Consider the following 15040-nt stretch of genomic DNA (forward strand, 5'->3'; position numbering starts at 1 on the left):
CATTGTAACCAACTAAAGTCCTAAACTTATCGCTGAAATGTGTGACCTGCAGATGGCAAAATAATCCTAATTAATCGGTATGGGTTATGACATGATAATACGTTTAATATGTGTTATTGTGCCGAAGGGTTACTGATTGAAATCTGGCATACAAATTAATCAATTTCACACAAAATATACTTAGGTGCAATTGTAGCCTATCTGTGCCGCCTTTCAGTGGTGTAAAATTTGCCGTCGGACTGCGATGTGAGCATGACTACGAAACATTACGCGACACAAGGTTCGTTAATTAGAAAACTGAGTTTTGTCCAGAGTTTTTTTTGTTAAAATATAAGTGGTCAAGTAAGCATAAAAATTTCATTGACGTCACTGATTATGACAAAGCTCACTAGAATTGTAGGTCTTTAACAAATATAACCAGGGCAAACCTATTTCAGCAGATTGGCGTAAAAACTTCAAAATTTTTAAATTTTTTCAGAGGGTCATTTACCCTCCTAAAGAATACTTCATGCTCACCACACAGTTTTACTAATAAAAAGACCCCCATCAAAGCTTGGCCCCTGGGCACAACGGCACCATGCAAATCCAGGCTGGCAGCTGACCTTTAACAACCTTATCAAAAGCAAACAACACTGCATTGGAATTTTAATATCATCAATTGAACTTGAATTAAAAACTCGAGCGTTACAGTAACACAAAGCTCGAATTACACCTAATTTCACCATAAAAATTAACAACAGCAGCAAACACGTGGATTAACGGTGTGGTTTACAACGGGATGATAGCATTTTCAAGGCGACCGTACCGCTTGATGTCATAATCTGCAGGTCTTGGTTTAGCGGCTAGCTTGTAATTCGGCGGCTGGCGAAAAATATCAGCAAAAGCAGTCTTATGTCCGCCCATAACACCTGAATAAAAAGTTTTAAACATTTCAGGCCTTCATGACACTGAAAAACACGAACGTTTTTGCCAGATCAAACTCATAATATAATATTTTGTTACAAAAAAACAGCATTTATGATGGATACCACATGCAGGTCTGACCGTGATTTGCTCGATAAGCACAACCCAAGCAAGCAGAATTTGAAGTATCCAACGTATAAACCGGTGCTTGAAAAACATCTGAGAGCACCTGTCATATGACAAAAGGTTTGAAATCGGCCACGTAGCAAAAAAGCAAAATGTACACATTTACATACCTGTAGTATTTCAGGGTTCGCTGATGCACCGCCGGTTGCCAACACTCGAGACTGCGGAGTGAGTTTATGACCAAGCTGTTCGGCATGAAACCTTTTGGCCATGAACTGGCCTTCGACTAGACTTCGAATTTCTTCATCATTGGAAAATTCAACAACCTTAAAAGAATATGATTCATAACATCATTGCGGAAAAATTACACAGCAATGTTTTTAGATTTGCCATAGTTTTACATCTAGTGTATTATAGGTTGACTCGTCTCAAAAACTGCTTAACAAGCCTATTTCATCAACCTGTTGGCACGGTAGCGGAGTGGTTCGAGCGCTGGCCTTGCAATAAATGCCGCTCGTATTTTATTTTCTACACCCAGTGGCGCTCTACCTGTGTAATGCCCTTGGGCAAAACAAAAAGAAGAATGTGTGACAATCGTAACCTGCTCGGTAACCGGAGCTCGTGCGAACCCGAATATCACGAAGGTCGACACGAACGAATCCCGGAATCTATTCATATTAGAACCAAACTATAAAATTTCCTCCAAAAGTTGTCAAGTCTTGCTTCTAAAATGACTTAATCGATAAACAAATCGCTTTCTTTCGAAAAATAGTGTTTAAAAAAAGATTGAAAAAGCAAAATCGTTAGGTAAACGATCTTCATTGTAAGTACTGCTGACTCTAGTTTAGCATTGTCGAAAAACTAGATCATCATTTCTTACGAAAGTCAGTAAATTTGTAAGTAATATTGTATTCTGGTTCGGCATTGTTGGTATTCGTGTTCGCCCGAATCTTCCATAAAGGCGATATTTGGCGAATCTATTCGGGTTTGGGTTCGTATCGGCCAATCCCTACTTTTCAGAAATTAAAAAATATTGTCACTCTGGTTCATTTTTGAACACTAATCGCATTCGTATATTGTAAATTTGCATTATGACACGTGTGTCTAACTGCAACTGTAATTGCTTATCATTAATTATTTGTTGTGAGTTTTATATAGGAACTTTCGTGAAATCCCATGCTGAAAGGTTTTGTTTTGGTCACACTTTCTACAAATGATTAATAGACGAGTAGAGTATCAATAACATAGAATTATAGATGTCGACGTTGAACAATTTAAAATTCTTCACTTTTAAATAGTGTTGCACGTAATTGACAATAATTACGAATAATACGAAACTTACGTATATTACGTAACGGATTTACTGCTACAAAGGTTTGGTACAAATTACGTTATTGCGCAACCTACTTTGTTTGGTATATTTTACACACATGAAACATCGACAACTAACTTGTTTTATGTGTGGCAGTCACTGTGAAACGCAACTGAAATGCGTGCGATATCTGCACTCGGCTCTTGGACCACATTGCCGTTTTCCGAAATCGGGCAATTGCAAAAAAAATTTGTGATGTGACGTAATGACTGTCCTTTGATAACTATTTCCAGGACCATAAATCGAGTTTGGCAAGTTTGGCAGTTACACAACTAAACTGTTAATGTAATATCACGCTGCACGAAGCCCACGTGACATATCGCTATCGCGTCTCGTGCAAAAGTAATCACACACGATGTCGATAAAATTACGATAAGCAATTAAGTTGGGGAAAACTTTATGAAAATTCCGATTAATAATAATAATAATAACCTTTAATTATATGACAACCTGCCTTTAACATAAAACAAGACAACGAGATGATTTTTTTTGGAAAAAATGTAGTGACTGACATTGAAAAGAAACGTAAATTTTCTGAAACTCAAACTCAATATTAAGTAATTACTTGTGATACAAATACGCTTCGCCAATAAATAACAACGGGGACGCGGCACGTAATTAACGAAATTAAATTTCGAGTTACGTGCAACAGTATTTTAAAAGCATATATCGGTTAAGATACAAAAACAACGCGGCAACGTGCAAATTATGATACGATGATGACAACTGTTGTTAGTTTAAAAAAACAAAGCGTTTATATCGAACTGCCATAACATAGTTCTGATATGCTGTGCGTTTATTTGTCGCCATTAACTATGCGGAGCAAATATTGTGTGTGAAATTAGTCTCAAAGCATCCATTTTTTGTTCATCACATAAGATTTACAGTATTACAATAGTCCAAAAACCTAAAATGTTATGCAATTCAACCTTTTGTATATCCATGTTATGCGTTCACAGGGTTGTTTGTGCACAAAAACGAGCGACGAGCGAGTAACCCTTAAAAAGGAGCGCACTCCCGTTCCTGTAGTACTTTGAAAAAAGGAGCGAGGGTGCTCGTGCTCACTTCTGCGTAGATGTATATTTTTATCGGCATTTGGCAATCGCGCTTGTAATCAAAGTTCTGATTACAAAAAAGTTTTAATACTTTCCTGCACTTTTTGATATTATTTTCTTTTCAATCAGTTTCTATCATCTAACATTGACATAAGCGTATTTAATCTTGGTAAACGTGCTAACATAATTCTGGTTGTAAATCTCGACCCTTGCCGAGTTTTGTCGCCTACATCAATCATATATTTATAGTGTAAACAAGTTTTCGTTTTATTGTAAAGTGGTAAAGGTTAATATCATACTATTTGTTCAGCACAGTTATAGCAAAAGTTCAACGATGCGATTTTTATAAGCCCAGTTTAATGACATACTGAAAAGGAGATTTTAATGTTAACTGTAATTAAAACCATGATATTTGGAACCTAATGGTTGTCAATGGTTCATTATGTACGCAAATTCCAACTAAAAATTTAAGCCCAGCTAAATGCCATATCGAAGACTAAAATTACCACAATTATACCTTTTTATCTTTTCCATCAAATCGATGATCTCCAACACTTTCAGGGATTATTTCTTGCACGTCAAAGTAAATTCCTTTCAAAAGTTAAAGAAAAGATATCCATTAATTTCTCTGTGAGTAAATCTAGCAATATAAACAGTAATATAAACACACGTTGAAAACTTTAAACAAGATAGTATGTTAAGAGTAGGTTGAATATTTACCAATATTTCCATTGTTAGTGGGTTTTGTCATTTGCAAAGCCTTAGAAAAATTTTCCCATGAACCACCTGCATATTTGTCTCGAAATCTCTCACGTGTCAGAGAACCATTTTTGAAACTGTCATTGCATAAAGTAACAAGCGGGTCAAGCTTTATGGAATACTATTGAAGCAATCACTCACAACATTGCATGTCATTATTGTATGTGACAGATATAAACAATATTACCACAGCAGAGCCATAAAAGCATCATCATCTATTGGGTTGATAAATATATGACCTTCTGTAGACGGATGTGGCTCATCAAGCCACAGGATAAGAGTATCAGAAGTACCAAGGCTAACTACGATATCACCCTTCTGTGAAAAAAGTAAAGTATCAACTGAATTACATTTCAACATATTCTTATCTAAAGCTTTATGCTAAGAATGCTTACTTGCAGCCGACAGCCTGCCAAAGAAGCTGGGTTGTCTCCAGTAAATGCAATCACTTTGCAGTTGCTGTTAAATCCATATCGTTGACAGAAATACGAGGAAATGTAGCCCTATATGACAAGAAATAATTGCTACCAAAAATTTAAAAAGATCAGTCTTGGCTGTATTAATCAATACTACCAACGAAAAGTGAAATTAAGTTCCAACATCGGAATTAGGGCTTGGTATTTAGCAGATTTTCTTTAACCGCTAGCAGGATGGCATAAATTATTAGCTGATGGTTAGCTGCCATAGTCACAAAATGACAAGTCACATCGTCAAATGCAGACAAAAATACTGTTTATTCCTAAGCGTGATGAAAAGTGTCATATTTGCAATGTATGTATGTCATGCTGGAGTCAGAAATTTATCAAGGAAACAAACTATTCAAGAATTAAAAATAGAGCAACATATTTCCACGAGTTGAGGAATTACCAAACATTTTGCTCCAAATTCTCTCCTATATATATGTTTTTAGCTGATGGCTAATGTCTCTTAGTCCCTAAGAACTTTTCGCGGCCATAAACCGTACAAAATTTCCCAGCCTTAATCGGAATAGAAAATGTGTTGGAATTGAGCGATGTCTGGCACACATTTGTGAGACTTCTTTCTCTAATGACCTGATTGTAACTGCTTGTACTGCACTGCATACGGAAGCCAGTGAGCGCCCTCGATCATTTCACATGTTACAGTCTACTTTTGACAGTGCCTACTGAAGTAACCCATTGCTTCGACATGATACCGTTCGTAGCCTTCTTCGTTATACTATTTTTGTGTTAACTCAAAAATATAAAAACATGTATTAGCACTCTTACCAAATCTGTGGAAGAGGGAACTGGAATCCCAAGTTTTTCTTCCAGATTATCTGCCACTGACAACAGACAAGTTTTATCCCATGTTTTTAACCTTTGCAAAATAAAGTACACATGATAATGCAGACTTGATTAGGAAAAAAAGTTTCCAAAAAACCAACTATACTACTACAAGCTCTTACAAGCAGAGTCAAAAAAAAGTAAATCAGAAATTTCTTACCAAACAATGAAATCATTCTTAAAGAAAATAATCTAAGAACTGCCTGAAAAAGCGTTAATTTTTTTTAATAACAATGTTACACGTCCAGTCCTACCTTACTTTAAGTTCAATAAGTTCATTCCACTTCCATCACTATAGTCAATGGGCGCATAATCTCCAAGCAACATTGAAGCAGCAAAACTGCTAACCAAGGAAATTCTCTGCAAAAACAAAGAGTAAGGGGCTAAGGGCAAAGGAATTAATACAACTACAAAATCCACACCTACTGGTACCTAGTTAAGATTACAATCAAGTAGCTTGATGAAGCGATTCATTTTATTTTCTTCAAAAGTTCAACTAATGGCCTGGCAGTCCTAGCCTACATTTTTTTATTCAGCAATTGTACGAGGTATTTGGTATGCAAAAAGCAAAATATTTTGATATTTTATTTATCAGATAAAGTAGATAACTAACATGCACACAATCTTCTACTCAAGTTTCACTGTATGTTGTTTAAGAAGGAACATATCACCTCTGTTTTTTCATAAGCTTCCCTTTGCCGACAGAACACTTTTCTGATTTGGTTCGCAGTAAATCTTTCATATGCTCTTGACCCAGTTATATCAGCAAGTTGCTGAGCGCCACCAACACATTTTTCCAAATATCTAAAGTAATGCAAAAAATATTGTAACAGAAAAGTAATCCAAAAAATACTACACGATTATTAATTATTCAAAAATATTAATGAGATATATTTTTATGGTACAAAATCAAGAGATGACTGTACAACTATTAATTAATTATTCAAAAACATTAATCAGATATATTTGTATCATACAAAATCAAAAGATGACTGTACAAGATTGAGCTGTAAAAACCAAAGGTAGAGACATGTGGCGGAAGCTCGCTAACTCAATTTATTAATTTGAGATAACTCAGAGTAACTTAACTGGATCTTGTGAATTGCCCATTAAATCCATGTAAACAATTATATTTCTATAAAATGCTCACATTGAAATTGTGCGTAGCCTCCAAGTGTTTTGTATGCCCAAAGGTAATCATTGGTAGAAATTGGTCAATCTATATCCCTTCACATCGTAACAAAGTGTCAATTACAGCAATAATGCAAATTTAAAAGGTTTTGATATTTTAAAGGGGTGAAAATATTACTGTTATACCAAGGCAATGCCCAGTTTTGTTTCGTTTCATTAAGTGCTGCCAATTTCACCAACCTTAGCTAACTTTAACTTTATTGACTAAAGCAATGTAATCGGTTCGTCAAGCTTCGACTTAATGACCTTTCACTGTACAATGTTTCTTGATCCATTGATCTTACTAATTTCAAATATGTGCAATCACCTGCATTCAGCATATGTGCTTGAATCCATCCATATTGGAGAATCCTTGATCGAAAAGCAATGCTTCACTTGTTCATGTAGTGTCATTTTTGCATCCAGTCTTCGCAGGATGGCGTGAGATCCATTCTTCCAGTAAACACTACCATGTTGCTAGTAGAAACAACATAATTTACAGATGACCAGTGATTACCTTAATCATTATTACAATTATAATAAAAAACAATAGATAAAACTGAAGCATCAAACGAAAACACAAATACCGTTCTTTATTCGTTAAAAGCTACAGTTCATATATCTTTTGGCGTCGAATCCCAGTGAAATAAGTGTTTTCACCCCCTAGCACAAAATTGGGGTGGCCAGAGGTCAACACGCTTTACTACCAGACGTTTAATCCCATATAAACTTTTAATAAAACTAATATAATCAAGAGATATTGTTCATTTAAAGTTAAGCTTAGCCAAAAGCCCGTGGACTGTTGTTTTGGGCTCACAATAATTTTAATGGCTTCACAGGTATTTACAGCCTCACTAATTGTTGCAGTTTGATTTCTGCAGTGAATACTGCTGGGGATTTCTGTTTTAACTTTTCCCTTTTCAAGTTTGCAATAATGATAACAACAACAATTGTTATGTAAATAAATTGTTATGTAATTCCAACACAGAAAGCGTGGTCGGACAGATCAGGAAATGGGCCTCATGAAGATAAGCAATACATTGAAATCAAAAGTAATGGTATGATAAGAGAAAACATCAACAGAAAGTTCAATTAACAAAATGAAGAAGATAAAAGCAGAAAGCAGCACTTCTGCTTTCCCTGAGAGCAGAAGGCATGCCAAATGATGATAAAAAAAGACAAAATAAAACACTAGAGCTAAAAGGGCAGGAAGTGCTACAGGAGACAGACATGAAAACAGAAAGTGTGAAACGAAAAAAATACAAGTGACAAGAGAACAAAAAGGGGTACAGAAGACAACAATGCAACGCTTTAACTATGACATTATAATATATTTTTCTTGTTTAATGCGTTTATCTGCCTTGCAGTTTACCGTTATTAAACTGCAGAATTCTTTAATTAAGTCTAAAGAATTGAAGCAAAATGCGAGTTGCAAAAAAAGGTGGCATTAAACAAGTTTTAGCAGTCTTTGAAAATTTGTTAACAGGGATTTTAAACAAAAAATGGAAAATAAACTTTGGGGTCACCAATAAAGGTCACCCAATAAGTTGTCAACGATTAGATTACCGGAAGACCACTGTTCTGTTTTGTTGAGTTTTGTGTCTAAATAAAAAAATTAAACTTTAAAATTTTCTTCAAATATAGGATTGCCTTGTTCTTAGAACTGTTTCGGAAATTACTTGTGAATAGATGGCACCTTCAATGAAGTGCATTTGCTTAAATTATGCCAAGAAAATCGTTTTACGTTTATATTTTATAAATGAAGGCATAGTGTGTTTGGAGTACAATTGTCATAACTGTGAAAACACAGACCAGTCATTATATAGATGCATAATGATAATGCATTACATAATGTAATGTAATTACATTACAATAATGCATTACATAACTGCAGTACGCAAGAAATTAACCCTGTGATTCTCTTACATTCCCACAATGGAAAACACCATATATTTTCTAATCTGCTGCTCCCAAATTTGTCATTTTTTCTCAAAGAATTTACACCTTTGACTAGATCTACTTACTAACCTGTCCAGTACCAGATACTGCAACAACAGTAGAGAAATCGAATCCGCTTTGCTTCATTTTATCTAGAGCCAAGTCTAATGCTTGAACCCACATTTCTGTTGGGGCTGTGACTGTTATCCTGTCATTTTGCATAATAGCACCACCTATTAAAAAATTAGACACAAACTTTTCAATTAGTAGACCAACAAATTTTCTGCGATAAACTGTACAATAGTATCATTAACAAGTGGATTTTGTTGAAGTCATCTCGCTTAACCAGGGGTACAATATCTCATTGAAAGGTACCAGAGCCTTGTAGGGCCTGACAAAAGCCTATCAATTCCTTTCATATTTCATGTTTGAGCTGGAGCTCACAGAAGTGTCGGAGCAAGGCTCCAGTGAGCTTCAGCATCTCATTTCAACTAAACTAAACTTAAAATCTTGAGAATAAAAAACAATTCAGGCAATTTCCAAAAGCTGAGGATAATTATTCAGCACAGCTTTGAGCATGTTATATTGTTTCTCATTACAATTATATATTTGAGCAGTAACCGACAAAAATTTTAAGCAACCATTTAAATGTACAAAAATCATGGATTACCTTTCGTGTTATATTGTGGTAATTCTGAATCAAAATGAACACTCACTTCTTTCATCATCTGTAGATTGTGATCTGTTGCAAGAATTTTTACCTAAAACCAAAGGGTTGTTTGTAAATGAAAATTCATTTATCAATATATGCACTCTGTTTATGAAATATATTGCAGTTAAAGCTCTTAACTCAAAGCAACTTAACGGATCTTCATCAAAATGCTTAAATTAAATACAAGCTAACAAACAGAATTTGTGAAGTTAACTTGCCTTTAGAACTCGAGTCAGTAAAAAGGTTAAAAAAGAGGTTCATTCTATTCAAGAGGCTGTTGCCTTATTGGGCCAGAAAAGCTGGAATTATGCCGTTAAAACCTTTCTAGCTACACTGGAGAAAACTTGTCCATAAAATTTATTGTAGGTTACACGTTGTGTTTACTTCAGACGGTTGTATATCATCTGAGTGACAGTTCATTTGAGTGACATAATTATGACATAAATTATTCATTCAAGTGACATAATTAACCTTAACCTTAACCCTCACCCTCACTCTCACCCTAACCCATTACTGTAGTTTGAACAGTACTTACCAATGTGTCACTCAAATGAACTGTCACTCAGTTGATCAACTACCCTTCAGACATGTTTGGTTAGTCACAATAATTAACACACTTTATCGTAAAGAGGTAAATTTTGAATGTGCATGAGTATCTCGCCGGGCACCAAATGTCATTTACATTTACTTTTAACAAAGAGGTATTAGGACAAAACAATGTCCAAGACATACATCCATAATGTATCGGTAAGAACAAGGTACGCAGTCATGATGAAGTTTCGATTCGGACTTTTTCGGATCGATTTTTCATCCGATATATACGATTACCCACTATATATGCATCCATTATATGAAAAGTCTCTTGAATATTTTAGATTTTCTACATGCTTAGAAGTGTAAACTTTGAAGTGAAACTTAACCATACCTGCTGTGTGCTGAAATCAAACCCTAGATACGTGCCAGATACATCAGTTTCATCCATTTCGATACTAATTTATAAGTATTTAAACACAAAGGTTACCTGTGATTGAGCTAGATTGAACGAAAAAATGTTGGTTAACGAATTAAGCAGCATGAGGTTTCACAAAAAATCTCATTTTTGTTTCATCGCCTTTTGCGAAAGCTCAAGCTGGATTAACTTTATACCTTCACTAACAACTTCCACTTTTATAAACAAATTTCATATGCCTTTGGCATAAACGTTGTGGTACCTAATACGGAAAGATATCACTAATCTATTACCTCAGTTGTTCTAAACTTTAACACAACCATTAAAACAGTCACCTCAAAATGATGTCTATTTATAAGTAATTAGCTTAGGTGGTTGCAAGTTTACTTAAAATAATGGATTAGTGATAAGCTTCAGGATATCTTTACATTTTCAATGTTTAGAATTACGTTGATAAGTGGCAAGTAGCAAGCCAGTATACTATACTGTGATGGCAGGTTTTCCAATCTTGGTTTTTCTCATTAAGCCTGTGCATATATGCCAATGATTACATATGGTTATGTAACATATATTCTGGTGATGTTGTCTGAACCGTGTTAACCAAATTTTAAATTAAAATAAGAAACAGGATATAGTTTGGCACTCTTAAGGTTAACGTCATATTTATCGACACGAGCTTTCGCAAGCATAAGCTTGCTTCTTCAGGTGAAAAACCTTACCTTAAGTTGCAGATTCTCACATCTCTTCAAGACTGAGGCTACCATGTTGCTAAGTACACCATTTGTTTGCTTCTTTCGTTTTTTCATTGATACCTGCTATATTCTTGTATCATACTGCAGACAAATGATGCATTGAACCCATTTTCTTGCTTCTGTTTCGTTGAATGAGCTCAACTGATACCCACCCCAGACACAATAGGAATTGTCTATGACACATGTATATCACAATCAGGTCAACTCTTCCGCAGAAAAACATGCATTTCCAGCAGCATATAATGCAGAAATGAGACAAAACATATTTTGTGCAATTTCTTGCACACTGTTTCACCCAATAAGCGAAAAGTTGACTATATAAACAGCCTTTGGTGAAAATTCACAAGTCCATAGAAGTCAATGACCCTCATTTTCATTTACTGGGAAGATTATTTGGTCACTGTTTAGTCGTTCAGCAATCGCAATAAAATTTACAAATACCTGACGTCTATTTAGGTTTTTCTTTGAAAAAATGGCATATAACTGAGATGGAAATATCAGACTTTTTCCATCTCGGCTGAGACTTATCTATAAAATATGTGAGACACAATTCTATCAAAAGATTGTCTAACAATTCGTTATTTTCAACTCTTTTGATGCTTTGGCGCACTTGCCTGCTTAGAATATGACACTTCTTGTCACTTTTTCCATACATGTTATTCCAAGGTTCAGGTGGCATGTCCAAGTCAGTAACATCAAAAGAATGTGAGTCAACACTTTTCCTTTCATTAGCAGCATTAACACCTGATTTCACTGCCGAGTCAATGGAATCATCATTTTTCATTTTTACATCATCTGATTTGGAGAAAAATGATTTCCGTGCAGAACAACTAATTCGTCATTGTTTTTCTTTGGGTCCTCTAAAATGAAAGAAACCAAATCAAGAACATTTTCCTCCACCCTGTGATCCTTTGTCGACATACCTGTTAGCTATAAAAGGGTAGGTTTGTCTTGTTTCTGTTTTGGTGTTGAAGTAAAGAAAGTTTGATGCCATGCTGAGTTTGGGGTAGGGTCAATTACATAAACATAATTTCTGGGTTGAGGTTGTTTGCACCCAGACTTACTTTCTTTGGACAATTTTTATTTTTAAGTTGTGCCAGACAATTGAAATTTTTATCCCCCATATTCAAACCAATTGACATTTCCACAGCTGATATACGAAAGCACTTTCCAGTGCTTCTACAAGAGCATACAGGCGGATTGAGCTTTACACCTTCAGCAGATATTTTTTCAGCAAAAGTCTAAATTTCAGGGCAACGGGAAACACGACCATTTGCCACACAGTGTTTGGCTAACGCTGTTTGAGATAGGCTGAAAGTATCAGACTTTTCAACATAAGGTGGAGGAGGATCATAAGATTCTTTGATATCTTTTACAATTGTTTCCAATGATGAAACTTTTTCAAAAATAAATTAGCATTTTTCTACTTTTCTGACTTTGTGATCACCTTTCAGGGTGTAATTTCCCATTCCACATGAACCTCGACAAAACTCATACATATAATAAACTTGTATTTTGTAAAGACACAGAGCCATGACATTGTTGGGTACTTCCTGCCACTCATTCCACACTTTAAGTATTTGGTTAAAAGATTCGGTTATATTATTAGTACAGTACACCAATTGAAATGCGGAAAACGTATCATATAAAAAGTGACAACTAAGGTGTATTAAATCATTTTAAAGTTTGTTTTGAAAATAACCTTTAAAGGCTGCAGACCACTTCAGTTTGCTTTCAGCTAGTTCATCCTGAAATAATTCCAAACTGTCACAGAAAAGCAATCGCTCCACGTCATCTTTATAGATCTTGATGTCATCTTTCTTAACCTTTAAGAGCTTTTAACCACATTTCAATATCCTCAACTTGATGTGGTTAAAACATAAGTGCAATGGCAAATCAGGGAAGTTCTTGTTTATTGCATTTACAATACAGGCTCATGGTTAGTCACTATTGAAATACGCTTCATGTGATTAAGACCCAGATCAGGAAAAATCTTTTTTACAAAAAATTTATGGTACTCACTAAACTTTCTTTCATGACTTAACACAGCTACTGGGGGTACTGGGTCTTTCTCAAAAAAGATGTTTCTGACTACCAAGACAGAAAGGTAGAAACATCCGAGATAAAAAGTTGTAGCATATGACAAAGGCTGAAGAGACCCGGTTTTGGAAGATGTTTTCATTATTTCCTTTGAACGCTTAAGCAGTTTTGGATTGTAAAGAACTAAAATTATGTCTGGCCATAATGTGAAGTGATTTCTCCAAATCCTTTCAAATAATCTGCCAGTTCAGAAACACTAAATTTTTCTATGTCAATAAAGAAGTCCAATCAGAGGGCATTTGTATATAACCTTTTTATAGACCTGTATGAAAACTGGGTCCCCCCGAACTTGATGCTCATAGGTGCAACTGTATGTAAAGCTGCAGCAGCCTGGATGGTATTTTTTAATACCATTACATCATTTCGTGCAAAAAGTGTTTTCTGGTCATTGATTGAAGTTTATGAATTTGATTTTTGATAAACACTTCAGCTGTTGTTTGAAATTTGGAAAATTGCTCTGAAAAACCTTGTGTGAGCACTCCCTTTAGTACATTCTAATTTTTTTCCAGCATCTATTGTGATAAGAGGTCTTTATTAGAAATGCCCATTTCTTAACCTTAACATTGTTTATATATCCATGTTTCAATGTTTGAGCTTTAGCCATATGCCCATATGTATCTCCCATTGTCTAAACATTGATTTTTCTCATTGCACTTGCTACGACTTGTAGCGTGTTTCATGTCAAACATTTTAACTCCTATCACCTTCACGTTATATAAGCTCACACTTCTATGAGTGAATCACCAAGACCAACAGATGAGTTGTCTAAGCTAGACATGGAGATTGCAAATCAATTGTTTTCAGCCTTTTCCAATCTCGTTATTTTCAGTCCTTCTCCATTTGTTTCGTTTTACCCCCTTCTAAACTGGTTGTTTTCAGCCCCTTTACTTTTGTTGATATAAGACTTTTTTTTAGTTTTTACTCTCGCATTATCTCTGCAAATCGCTTTTTTAATGTTTCATTTCAGAAGTTCGTTGGGAAACGCCTTATTTCATTACAGCCTTTGCAGCCTTTTAGTGATATCCGAAACTTGTGTCCCACTTTGTCTTGTCTTCCCCTAATACTACACCAGGGGTGGGAAAACTTGTTCAATGAAAGAGTCCCTTGCGGAAAACTACAAACAATAGCGAGCCAAAAATTCAGTATTGTCAATACAAATACGGTAAACAATGCATGGATAATGAACAATAATGGATATTACTATTCAGCTATAGCCTAAAAGGGCCACAAAAAACACGTCGGCGAGCCGAAGTTTGCCCACCTTTGTACTACACTATATCTCACCAGTGAGGCATTTTCTGATGGCCACAGATAAAACGCCCCATAGCTCCCGATTGGGAAACCCTGGTCTATAGTCAATCCCCTTGCCTATGTATAAAATAGTCCAAACCAGAATGGCAAACCTCCAACCACTATACGTGTTGCAAGCAACTTGCTAAGTGGGAATTTCCCTTCTGCGAGTCGATACAAAAACAACAACAAACAAACCTAAGCCATTATAGTATTAGGAAGGGTTGTAACCAAGACATTTTTTTCTGACTCGATTCAAGTCGAGTCAATTTACTTTGCCAATCGAGTCGACCTAATTCAAGACAATGTCTTTAACGTAAAAACTATTTTTAGGTCACGTTATGCGTTGCATTAAACTGGTGACTATTAGGCGAATTCGTTCATGTCTACAAATTAGTCTGGTTAAAACTTTTTACAGAGAGTTGTAATAGTTTTGAAAAATATCCAATTTTATTTCTTAAATTTGTCATTTTTGCCGTCACAATCGTCATAACGTGACTCGGGTCGTTTTGGACCTTGGCTCGAGCAAAGTCAATCCATTTAGAACCGTTAACTTGAGTGAAGTCGAATCATCAAAAAACGTGATTAGGCTACTAAATCATATCTTGTC

General features: G+C 35.3%; 1 protein-coding gene and 1 long non-coding RNA gene across 4 annotated transcripts; both read right to left on the bottom strand.

Annotated features, from left to right (window-relative positions):
• Positions 1-628: 628 nt before the first annotated feature.
• On the bottom strand, positions 629-14501 carry LOC143470503 (xylulose kinase-like). Of its 3 annotated transcripts, none has more exons than XM_076968676.1 (14): positions 14402-14501; positions 9298-9388; positions 8718-8860; positions 7018-7166; positions 6191-6323; positions 5779-5879; positions 5463-5553; positions 4611-4718; positions 4403-4533; positions 4177-4292; positions 3974-4047; positions 1200-1355; positions 1045-1132; positions 629-908 (listed from the first exon to the last, which is right to left on the bottom strand). In XM_076968676.1, exons 2-14 carry the CDS (start codon positions 9353-9355, stop codon positions 769-771), a joined length of 1488 nt encoding a protein of 495 aa, XP_076824791.1. In that variant the 5' UTR covers positions 9356-9388; positions 14402-14501; the 3' UTR covers positions 629-768. The 3 variants fall into 3 exon arrangements, with proteins under 3 accessions (XP_076824791.1, XP_076824789.1, XP_076824790.1); XM_076968674.1 differs by lacking the exon at positions 14402-14501 and adding an exon at positions 11008-11145; XM_076968675.1 differs by lacking the exon at positions 14402-14501 and adding an exon at positions 10265-10966.
• LOC143470504 (uncharacterized) lies at positions 11521-11824 on the bottom strand. Its single transcript, XR_013119371.1, has 2 exons — positions 11655-11824; positions 11521-11568 (listed from the first exon to the last, which is right to left on the bottom strand). It is a non-coding gene; the product is annotated as an uncharacterized LOC143470504 (long non-coding RNA).
• Positions 14502-15040: the final 539 nt, after the last annotated feature.

The sequence above is a fragment of the Clavelina lepadiformis genome, chromosome 9, assembly GCF_947623445.1.
Source record: "Clavelina lepadiformis chromosome 9, kaClaLepa1.1, whole genome shotgun sequence".
NCBI classification, from domain to species: domain Eukaryota; kingdom Metazoa; phylum Chordata; class Ascidiacea; order Aplousobranchia; family Clavelinidae; genus Clavelina; species Clavelina lepadiformis.

Bases quoted from the DNA above. Each gene is read 5' to 3' on its own strand.
- LOC143470503 (XM_076968674.1), bottom strand. From the start codon at position 11,094: ATGAAAAAACGAAAGAAGCAAACAAATGGTGTACTTAGCAACATGGTA. The intron at 7,167-8,717 runs GTTAGTAAGTAG...TGTTTCTACTAG, and splicing joins CAGTATCTGGTACTGGACAG to CAACATGGTAGTGTTTACTG. The intron at 6,324-7,017 runs GTGATTGCACAT...GCATTACTTTAG, and splicing joins AGCACATATGCTGAATGCAG to ATATTTGGAAAAATGTGTTG.